Source organism: Gymnoscopelus microlampas, assembly GCF_963454915.1.
Source record: "Gymnoscopelus microlampas genome assembly, chromosome: 1".
In the NCBI taxonomy this organism is placed as follows: Eukaryota; Metazoa; Chordata; class Actinopteri; order Myctophiformes; family Myctophidae; genus Gymnoscopelus; species Gymnoscopelus microlampas.
Window position 1 is genome coordinate 48,704,814 of NC_139962.1, and position 12,550 is coordinate 48,717,363.

Here is a 12,550-nt window from a genome sequence, read left to right on the forward strand (position 1 = left end):
CAAGAAAGAAAGGCTGAAACGTAGGGCTCACTTTGACTCCCTGTCTTTGGAGGCTATGCCAAGCCAGAAATCTTGGTGAAATTATCGATTCAGCAACTATAACTAATGAATACACCCGCTCCTCGCGCAACGTGTGTGACGAAAGAGAATTCAATGTGAGAACGGTCACAACCACTGACAACTGCACACATTTGAATAACCACATCAAGTCAATAACAGAGACAGCCTATTATTATAGCAAGGAGGATTTGTGTCCAAATAAGACTTAGAAGAACTTATTGCGTTTCTCAAGTTGGTTAAAATGCTACAGTATGTATAATTGATTTCTCTCAGGTCCTACCAGACAGCTACAGCTCATTGAGAATGCAGCTGCTAGAGTTGTAACATGAACTAAGAAAGCTGAACACATTACACCAGTTCTCAGATCTCTGCACTGGCTTCCATTGCGTCAAATAATTGATTTTATAATATGCCTTCTGCTTCACAACTTTTCACAAAAAAAATATTGTCAGCTTATACCAGTTTCTTTTACTGCATTTCATTTCTGTATTTTATGCTTTTAAATGCCTTGTCCTTGAATGCCTTGTTATGTCTTATATAAAGCACTTACCCTTGTGTATGAAAATGTGCTAGGTCTATACAAATAAACTTGCCTTGCCTTAACTTTGTTTAGGTGGCACTTACCATATCTTACCTCTTATCCGTGCAGCTGTAGATGCTAATAGTGAGGACATTATGTCCAATGAGTAAAATGCTAATTCTTAAGCACTTGCAATGGTGAGTTAACGGTTTCATGATAGTAGTACTGACGGATGTATAGATCTTCTTTTATTAGAAATTTCACTGGAGGATAAGCCCCTTGAGATGCAGCATCTCGTTTTCGAGGGGGTGCTCAAGAGACGACTAACAAAGATCTTTGATATACAGTGGTATATTTTACATCCCTGTGCAATATGTGGATTGCTCCTACAGAGCCTCAGCCAGGCTCAGCGAAGCAGGATTTTTTTTTTGCTCCCCATCCCCTCTCTGGTTTGTCTCCGCTAAAGTCTTGTTAGTTCTTGATGTCTACAGGCACCATACAAAAGGAAGGGGACACCCCAATATCCTTTAAGGATCAAATATTCCAGAGGGAAGTGGTAGACAGGTGATATATATTCACTGATAGAAAAGAGACACACACACACACACACACACACGACAACATGCGTGTGCGCACGCACACGCACACACACACACACACACACACAATAGCCTCACCAGTCATTATGGCTGACTACTCCAGTGTTCGTCAGCTGTTCATGAAGCTTCAGGTTTTCTGTGACAACTTCGTCCACACGAACACGTAACTTCCTCATTTCCTCCTGAGAGCCAGCCAGAAACAAGAACAGGAAATAAGCGCACATCATGAGAGAAAGTCATTCCAAAATGAGACTTGAGATTTGTTGGCTGTTTTTGTGTGTTTTGCTATGGAGTGTCATCGTGGGAGTTCAGCCAAGCATGGAAGTCAAGGCGAGTCCATGCTCATACACCTTCCAATCACCTACGACCATGATCCTAATGGTTAAATCTACACGTCCATTTAAGCTGACATCAGATATCATTCACTCTTTGTGGCTAAACATCTCTCGCTGCTACCACACATGATCAAAATTCATCAGTGAAGTAGTAGCATTTAGGTTATAGTATAGCTCCTTTCACATTGACGACACAAGTCGGTTCTTTATAAACGGGTATTTATTGCTTCATGCTGTGAGTACTCGTTGGCCGCTTGTTGTAGAAAATCCTTGAATCTTTGAAAAGTCCTTAGAAAGTCTCTTTAACTGCCTGTCTTTGGCTTCAGACGTCTTTAATCCCTTCAGCAGTGTAATGTCACATAAAGTGCAAGTTTCAGAGCTTAATCAAACAGGTTTGCTTCACCTGTAGAGGTTCGGTGTATTGCTAATGACAGGGAAGTTGCGTTCCGCCCGAGAAGTTTTAATCACATCATGCTTACAATTTTAACTTCATATGAAATAAATTATCAAACCCATTATGTATTTATTTATATCATGAAATTATAAATTATGCCTTGTGAATTTATAACCATACATTTTTAGTATTTTAGAATATATTTCTTTATAGTTAGTATTTTAGCAACAGCACTTACAGTCAAGCTTGACATTCAATGCAGGTTCATATGTATTGTATCATGTTCTTTACATTTCTGTGTATCTTTATGAGGGATTTACATTATATCTATTCATGTACAATGAAATAACTGTGTAGCTTTAGGCTCTGATTCAGGTGTTTGTGTCATGCATGCTTGCACAGATTGTTCTAGACTGGAGCAGGGCCACGCCGCCAAATCTCATGCAATGCTAGGCATAAAATGAAAGTTAAATATTTCAAAGCATCTATAAAAGAAATGCCCGTGGCCCACTGGCAGTGTGCACAAGAAATATGGCGATGAAATATGGTGATCTGTGGAGCGGATTGTGAGATTAGCTCCAGGCGAACAGACACACAGACAGACCCTCTTCTAGATTGCTAGCTTCAAACAGAGCTGTAAGACTAAATGCAAGTTCATGCAGATATGGGCCTATAAGGTCAAAAGCTGGTTGGTTCAGGTGATATCAGAGCTCAGCTGACACACATATCACTACTTAGGAGAAATTGGGGTAGAGTGGGTGTGATGAGAGGAGATTATCTCTCTGTCACCTCGTCTCCCAGACACTGCTCTGTTGGAAAGAGCTTAGACACTTGAGTCGTCAACTCAAACATGGATAAAGGATCCATAATTCTACCTTCGAACAGAATATGTGCATTTTACTTTTTACATTTTTGACAGTTAAACCTAAACGTGATGTACTTTGTACCCCATTTCCAGAAGGAAGCAGAAATAGCTGTGTAATATGACAGGCTTTAGTGCGGCAGTAACATCCGCAGCACTGACAACATAAATGCAGAAGTCAAAACTTTTCAAAGGTATACAGGAACATACAGTACAGAGCAAAGGTGTTAGGCACTTTTACAAAAAAATAGTAAAGTGAAAATGCTGAATAATTTATCAAGATCTAAAATGTGGTAAACAGAAGAAGTTGAATCATGTGGATGTCAAGATCCACATGGAAAAGGCATGGATCCAATGTGGATCTCGGACTTCATGTGCCCAGGCCCCAGCCTGTGACATCAGTCATCTATTATAGATGACTCCAGAGTTACTACAGGGGGGGCGCAAAATCTTTTAATGATAGGAACTTTTTTTTACATAACCACTTGAACCGTAGCATCCCTAATCTGGTGGGAACTATTTTTGGCCAAGAGGTTTGGAGTAGACTAGAGGGAAATAAGAGCAGACCAAGTAGAGAGTGAAAGGTCAAGTTTACTAAGTTTTGACGGTTTAAGTTGTTAACTGAAAATGCACAACATGAATCCAACATGTTGAAAAAACATGAATTTACACAATACTGATGACAGTGCTGTCAAAAAAGTCTATGAAGCTATCTATAAAATCTATGAAAAAGTTTAGTTTAATCTGCAACACAATTTTATACAATATGTAGTGGGGATCTCTGCTTCATCTCTCTCTCAGCTACAGGGGGTCCTTGGCCTGAAAAACGTTGAAGAACCCTGATCGATGACGATGACATAAGCCATCTATGATGTCGCCATTGACTTCCATTATGCAATTTAAGCTAAACATTTAAAATAGTATAAAACATGTGAAAAACTATTAGTGGAGGTACATACTTCTGTGGCCCACTGGCAATTTGAGATTTCTCGGGTAGTTTTTGCTCCTATAATTCGGTCACTCGTGTCCAGAGTGAGAATAGCAGATATTCTGTATATGTCTACAAAATAAAGTGCTGTTTTTCTATTTTTATGTGAGTACAAGACCTGTCTGTTCTCCAAACACAACACCCCATATCTCAGTTTAAATTGGATGGCTGGAATAAACACAAAACATTTAATAGCTGTGATTGGCTGTTAGCTGAGTGTTCCTCTGTCCTAATGGACCATAAAACATCATTTTCATTGGCAAATGGAGGCCAATCCAACAATAAAGCCAAGGGGCTAAACCAACTGATTTGTATAGCACATTTCATACACACAAAGGCAATTTCAAGTGATTTACATAAAAAAGAGTTGGGAACATGCAGTAGCAGAACATATTTGGGGTCCAAGACTCTGGCTCTCACAAAGTAAGTAGTAAGTAAGTAATTTGAAATTCTAGAAACATGTTCTAGTGTCCCTATGTTTTCATTAGCCTATTCTTTCTACAGTATGTAGCAACTGTATAATTTTTTTACATTGTGATTTTTTTTGCAAATCTTGAATATATATATATATTTTAAAGCGAACATTTGTAACTCAAATCTTTGCTTCTTGGGGGGTCCCTGGAATGAAATATTTTGAGATGGGGGTCCACGGCCAAATACATATCATTTTGTGGGTCCTTCACATGAAAAAGTTTGAGAACCACTGATTATAGCAACAGAAGTTTTTTCAAAAAACTGTTAGGATTTAGAAGACATTTGTCAAATGTTTGACAAATGAACAAGATTTGCACACATTTTCAAGATTTTTTTTTCAAAAATAGCCAAAAAAATCTTAAGTGACACAGATGCGTTCCCGGTTTGAATGGGTTAAAAAATTCTGTGTCTCCTCTTGCAACAACATGATACTCAATCAACAATTCACAACTTTCCACAAATTATTTCGTTAAGACATACAGTATTACAATTCAGACATAATTCACTGAATTTCAATTGCAAACAGCACACAACAACATTCACATTCATATGATTATACAGAGCATAGCACAGATTGTGCATTTACACACGCACGCACATACACACAGAGTACACAGCCTTACCTCTGCATCTTTTAGAAGAGAGTCTTTCTCGTTAATCCTGTCTTCGTACGCTAGCAGCAGAGGACATAAATACTTCACGTCCAGCTGCAGGCGGGACAGACAGCAAACAACACATTAAATCAGGACAACATTTACAAGATGTCTCCTCAATACTGTTCTACAGAGATAATCACCGCTAATTGTCTGTCCTACTGAGACAACCAGCACCAACTGTCTGTCCTACAGTGTGTCTATGTGTCTGTCCCCCATATAGTCGAATAATCCATTAATCACTCAGTTTTTGGTCTTAGTCGAACGTTTTTATGCTTTTCTTCCATGTTGAAATTGATTTTTGAGTATTTCTATTTTTATTGAGGAGCAAATCTCAAGTCTAGATACAACCTTTAATTCTGCTAGTCTTTCAATAGCCAGTAGCAGCAGTGAAATCAACATTAAAATGTTCGTTCTCAACCTCACCAACATGACAAGGCTGGTCATTGTTGTATGCCACAAACACAATGTGTTGATTAAAACTACTTTCTACCTGGCCCACTACGTTTTGGGCATGTTATAGGCGAAAATGTTAAACACTTTCAAGGAATTTTCAAAAATAGCTAAAATAGATCTACAAGCTCACAACGTTCCTCAATGCAACATGTTGACCTATATCTAAACATTTAGACCTATTCTAGCTTTATTCATTACAGGAAGGCCTAGGAACAGTTTAATAAAGGATTAGTTGATGTGAAATCTTGATCAATTTTTAACCATATTAATCGAAAACACACGTCCTTGGTTCTGGTGACTCATACCGCCCTCCCAATATGTGTTTTTTCAATAAGCCTTTTCATTAATTTTCTATCATTCTTTTGGGAAATTAAAAAAATACTATAAATGATTATATAAATAGCCTACTATAATTGGTCTCAATTTGACAAGATTAACACGGGTGTTCAGAGGATTCTGTTCAGTAATGTTGCATTTTGTCTGCATCATTTAATCTAGAGGTGAGTCAGAGCGAGAGAAGACTATCAAATGGAATACTTACTGTATGTTGCATAAATAAACTGCATATAAAAAATGAATCCACTGCAGACTGTGTGCTCATTAACCACACTGAAGACGTAGCATAGTCTATAAAAAGAAACGAGCCACAACAGCAGTTGTCACAAGAGCGTCACAAGCAGAACTTGGTTGGACTACGTGCGTAACTAAGGCACAGCGCGGAAAAAAACTGAGTGTTAATTTAACTGCAACAGTGTCAAGAATCAAGAAGGGTTATTTGTCACTACTAACACAGGTACAAGCAGCCAACTGCAGCGGTATTAAAGACCGCAAATACTGTGCTAACACAACAGAACAATGATAATAAAGATAAACAAAGACATTTTAAAAAGATCAAACCCCATGAGGAGCATCAATTAGGGAGGGGCCTATCGTGTGGGTACGGTATGTAGAAGTTGTGCAATACGGCATAACCATGTACACACAGATACATTTTTTATTTACATTGTGTAATGTTGGTTTGAACAATCTGTACAGGGGTGTAAAATGGGGTCCTATATATAACTTTTTGCTGTGTAGGTTAAATGAGGGAGATAGGTTACAACACATAAGCACAGCAGCACACACCTGCTTTATAGCTTACTGTGGTCCTATTTTGGGCCTTGAAAATATACATACAAACTAATATATCTTACAAGCGTTTTAAATAGTTATGATCAATACATTTTTGTCAAAACATATTATGGTCAATGTTTAAAAATGTATTTATTATTATTATTATTATTATTACCCTTATTATTATTAACCTTATTATAATTATATTATTATGATTAGTAGTAGTACTATATTTTGAGGGGACCTAATTATTCACATCAGCTGGTGTAGTGTTTGTTTAGAAATGAAAACACTGACACACTTTTGGATTGATCAACACAGTGTTTGTGTGAAGCAAGGCGTTGCTACGGTACATCCATGCTTCAGACTACTTTCTCCCCTGGTTAAAGCTGCACTACGTAACTTTCCTCTTCTACCCCGGATTTGAACCCGGTTTCCTGCTGACATTTTTACCATTGAGCTAATAGAGCCTGCCTGCTTGCTCTTGAATCACATTGAATCTTGTATCCTGTTTGGTTTTTTATTCATTTATTTGTTGTATACTGTATGCTAGTTTAGTTTGTTGGTCACTCAGTTTGGGGGCTTTTATCACTGCCGTAAAAGCCTTGTGACGCGAGTTTATCACTGCCGTTAGTGAAGTGAACTCTATTTGTCCCCTTTTGGCCCTTGATGTTCGGGGAGTGTTGATTGGGATTACTTGTCTAGGGTCTGTCTGTTTGGACTCAGTTGGGGCCACTACTGGGACGTCCGGGTGGTGCAGGTTAAAGTTCCTTCCCACCACCATGGAGTATAGTCTTCACGGCGCTCCAACAAACACAATTGGTCGTGTTTGCGGGTGGGAAGCCGATTGGGGAAGGGAGTATAGTGTGTACCTCCACATGCGTAACACCCCCTAGTGAGGCTCTTCACTGTAAGGTGAAAAGAAGATGGTTGGCTTGACGGCTTGGGTATTGGAGGAGACTCGTGGCTGTCTTTAGCTGTGGCGGACCCGGGATGGAGTTATGACATTTTTCTACTGTACCATTCATCCTAGGATACCATAACATCATAGAAAAGGTAGGAAAACCGTGGTCCAAAATTCCCCTTCAATTACTAAATTGGGAATATGAAGGGAATACAAATATGTTTTCTTTTGTCTGGGTGGAGCGTGGGGGGTCCGGGTACTAAAGTAGTGTTTTCATTATTTGTCTTTGTACCTTTCATATGAAAATAATAGACCTCAGATCTTATGTTATATCTGTTTTCATAATTCTGTTATTTTACTTTTGAAATAAATGGGATCTGGGATGTCATTATGTACTGCATGCCTGCCCCTGAGATTTCTGCCATTGAAAATTTCAATAAAAAGATTTTGAAAATAAATAATCTTGTGTCAGATCCTGTGTCTAGGCGAGACATGACCTTTGACGCTATCTAAATGTCTCAATAGAATACTGTGGGGGGTTAGCAGGGATGGATCACCCGTAGAGAAGCAATAAAAAGATAGTGTCTAGGTGAGACATGACCTTTGACACCATCTAAATGTCTCAATAGAAGAGCAGGGAGACCAAATACAACCACCCCAATTGTATACGTTATATTGTATTATAACATACAGACTGGACAACATTTTAATTAATTAATAAAAAAATAAGTGACATAGTGCCGCTTTAATAAGTAAAGATACTGACCAGCCATGGAGGAGGAGAACCTTTCACTGGTAACCCACTGACTCTGGAACCCTGGATGACGGACAGAGGGATAGATGCATATTATGGATAGATATATAGAAAGACACTAACTACATATTTTAACGTTTTGTGTTTTGTCGTAAATGAACGCCCTACTTGATCATACAACAGCGTCACACAAAAATATCAAAAGTAGCAGATCTACAAGCTTGCGTAGATCTGCTACTTTTGCTGTTTTTGAATTTGAATCCTGAAAAGTAACAGTTTTGGATATATGAGGTTTCCACCCGACAGAGACGATATACAGCTATGCCATACGCCACTATACATTTAACAGGACAGAGGTCATGTTTCTCACTTCAACTGTAACTGCTATATACTGAGTAGGACAGAACTTTACTGGCCAACTGTTTTATTTATTTGTTTGTTGATTGTTAATTTGATATAGTTGAACTTTGAAGTGTATGATAGGGCAACCTGTGTGTGTATGCGGGTGTGTATGCGGGTGTGTATGCGTGCGTGCGTGCGTGCATGTCTGGTCAGATAGCCAGTTGATCCGATATTGCTCAGAATGGTAAATGTGGACAAAGATCAGTGACTCACTGGAGACGTGGGACAAATGCCAGACACTCAGTCAGCCATTCAACCAGAGAACAGTCAAACATATTTGTCATATTCAGTCAGCTTAGAAACCTGAACACACACATACACACACACACAGCAAGGGTATAAATACTAAATGTGTAAAAGAGCAGGACATGTACAGTGTTATGAGTATGTATTATTACTAGGCCAAGTCATTAAACAGAATAATCTTGTAATCGCCTACACTACAGCATCATATACCATGTTTAGTCACAAGTTCACAACCAGCCTCTCCTCCGCTCCCTGGACACACACACACACACACACACACTCACACACTCACACACACACACACACACACACACACACACACACACACACACACACACACACACACACACACACACACACACACACACACACACACACACACACACACACACACACACAAAATACGCTTAAGATCTCCACATCACAATTAACCTTCCATTCCTGCAGATTGACTCACAATGCAGTATGAGTAATTACATTTCTACTATCTAGATGCAAAATTACAATCTCTGTAACACTGAGGGGCGCAGATCGTATTGGAGAGAGGGAGAGAGAGAATATGAGAGAGAGAGAGTGAGTGAGTGAGTGAGTGAGTGAGTGAGTGAGTGAGTGAGTGAGTGAGAGAGAGAGAGAGAGAACAAAGATAATGTGGGAGCAAGAGAGACAGAAGAACAGGGAGAAAGATACAAGTGCTAATTTAACTCCAATAGTGTCTCAGAGTTACAAATGGATACATTAACACTGATGAAGCCGTCACAACTCTACCTCTCTGAGTAGTTTGTAAGTATATTTTGATCTGCTGTAACTCCATTCCACATACTGAGCTATAAATATGACCTGGGATATCGTTGCTGTCGAGTGGTAACCAAAAAGCGGTATATCCAAAACTGTTACTTTTCAGGAAATGGGGAAAAGAAATAACCTTTTGTTCCAATGGATCCAACGTAGTTATTATTCAGCTACTTGCTCTTGTTAATACTTTCCATTGGTAAAAACCCACAGACATACTTGATCACTTTCACTTTCAATTTTTTTCTTAAATAGTAAAAAATACACTTAAAAAATCACACCCTGTGTGAAGGAAGCGGTGCCTTTGGGGCGGGGCTTCACTCATTTCAGTTCGTCCCTATTGGTGGTCTGAGTCCACTTACCAAATTTTTACGTGGTAGCATGCTGCAAACTGGAATGGTGGCTGTTTTAAGCCCAGCCAATGGGCAGACAGAGGGGGCGGGGCTTAAGTAATTACAGTTTTTCCCTATTGGTGGTTTTAGTCCATGTACAAAATTTGTACTCCCTAGCATGCTGTGAACTTGAGTTATGGCTGTTTAAAGGCCAGCCAATGGGAAGACAGAGGGGGCGGGGCTTCAGCAATTCATGCTCGTCCCTATTGGTGGTCTAAGTCCACATACCAAATTTGGACTTGGTGGCATGCTGCAAACTGGAGTTATAGCTGTTTAAAAGCCCGTGCTCATCCCGTGCTTGGGGGTCCCTGGACCCCTCTTTCATAACGTCAGCAATTCATGCTCGTCCCTATTGGTGGTCTAAGTCCACATACCATATTTGGACTTGGTGGCATGCTGCAAACTGGAGTTATAGCTGTTTAACATCCCGTGCTCATCCCGTGCTCAAACGGGCGGACAGACATAACATACGCTGGGGGTCCCTGGGCCCCGCTTTGATAACTTCAGCAATTCATGCGCGTCCCTATTGGTGGTCTAAGGCCACATACCAAAGGTGGAGTTGGTGGCATGCTGCAAAGTGGAGTTATAGCTGATTAAAATCCCGTGCTCATCCCGGGCTCAAACGGGCGGACGGACATAACATGTGCTGGGGGTCCCTGGACCCTGCTTGGAGAACTTCAGTGATTCATGCGGGTCCCTATTGGCGGTCTAAGTCCACATACCGAAGTTGGACTTGGTGGCATGCTGCAAAGTGGAGTTATAGCTGTTATAAAATCCTGTGCTCATCCCGTGCTTGGGGGTCCCTGGACCCCTCTTTGATAACTTCAGCAATTCATGCTCGTCCCTATTGGTGGTCTAAGTCCACATACCATATTTGGACTTGGTGGCATGCTGCAAACTGGAGTTATAGCTGTTTGCGCATCCCAGGCTGAAACGTACATACGGACAAAGTCAAGTGTAGAGCGGTTGGCACCGCTAAAAAAGCAGATGTACAAGCTCAATTGCAACGCCTTGTGAGCTTATAGATCGTCATATTGTACTACAGTGTCACACAAAAGCAGCAAAAATAGCCGAAGTAGGGCATTCACTGCCCCAAAAAACTAACATAAAAAGTTTAAATACTGTATGGAGGTACGAGGTTTCAGCCCGACAGCAGCGATATGTACAGTATGCAGGACTGAGACTGGACCATCGTTAGGTCACCTCCCACAACACGGATAAAGTGAATAGTCAATATGTACATAAAGAGCTGTCTTGACTTTAAGAGCAGTGGAACCTGCGTTGACCCGGAGAAGATGTTTAGCATGAGAATGGTCACATACGGGGATGTGATATGACAGAGGGTAAAATGAGAGGCTGATATGAGGTGATTCTGTGGTTAGTATTCTGTGTGCAGTACTGCGGATGCTCCTCACATTAAATATTCAGCAGAGATACAGTAATAGCTGTCTTATCGGAGGTATCACATAATACAGGACAGAAATAAGTTTGACAAGAATGACCCGTTGGCCCTTTGTAAGAGGAGTGATAAAAGTACAGAGAGGGTGATAAGCGTGTCCTGATTGGTCAGTGGCCGTATAACCAGCACAGCAAAAAGTGGTAAAGTGGCGGGCTGAGCTGGCACCTCCCTGCATAAAGTACTCACTAAGTCAAACATAGACAAAGCTTGGCTGCCAAACATGGTTGCTTTGGATAGTGTAAATCAGGGGTGGTCACCCAGTGCCAGACGGTGATAAGCACCATTGCTTTCATGTCTTACTACTGTATATAGGCTGCAAATACTAGCATAGTCAATAACTAAATAATACAACCTAACTAAGAACAAGTCAACAATTCTGAATGAATAATACATTTAAAATACATTTCCGACTATATCTGGGGAGAAAGGTTTTCTGCACATTCCACACAATTAAGGTTAATAATCGATTTTGATCAACTCAAATGAGTATCTCAATAGCCCAATCTGATCACCTGGTAGATCAAAAGGAGGTGGGTTGCTCAACCCTGGTGTAAATTCTCAGCAGAGGAGATGCCAGAATTTAACCAGGCACAAAGGACCCAAACCACAGAGGAGAAAACGGCCCCCTTTGAGGGTTCACAGAATGGCTGCATAACAGTGAGTCTGGCATCCAGTGTCCCTACACTGTCTGGAAATCCCAGCAGAAGCTTTCATTTTCCATGGAGGTACATCTTGGACGACAATCAAATTAATTTTAAGCCAGACAGCAGATTGACTAAATCTTAGCAGCCAGGCTCCAGCAACGAGAAGCCACAGGTGTACAGGCAGTCAGGCTTGTGACAGTAATTGATTCTAGTGATGAGTACTAACATAATACATGGTTGTTAACAGTGTGCTAGAGTTCATGGCTGAACTGGCATCTGGGCACAAAGGAACCAAAACACCGTGGAAAAACTGATAGCAACCATCGATGGGGGACCAACAAGGCCCTCAGCTACAGCCACAATGTTTTGAAAACAATTCGCTGCAAGCCCCACGTTCCGTGTTCAGTAAACAATGCAAGCTCCACATCTTCCTCCAATCCCACACGGTCCCAAAGCTCTCACCACCGCCACGCACGCCATCTGAATTCTGTTCCAAAGTTTATTCT

At 40.5% G+C, this 12,550-nt stretch overlaps 1 protein-coding gene across 1 annotated transcript in view; it reads right to left on the reverse strand.

Moving 5' to 3' along the window:
- Positions 1-12,550, reverse strand: part of cep89 (centrosomal protein 89) — a 108,158-nt gene that overhangs the window by 81,935 nt on the left and 13,673 nt on the right. Inside the window, exons 11-13 of the mRNA XM_084052129.1 lie at positions 8,125-8,175; positions 4,856-4,939; positions 1,258-1,361 (exon numbers count right to left, since the gene is read on the reverse strand). Coding sequence (XP_083908255.1) covers positions 1,258-1,361; positions 4,856-4,939; positions 8,125-8,175 — 239 coding nt within the window. The remainder of the gene's footprint in view (positions 1-1,257; positions 1,362-4,855; positions 4,940-8,124; positions 8,176-12,550) is intronic.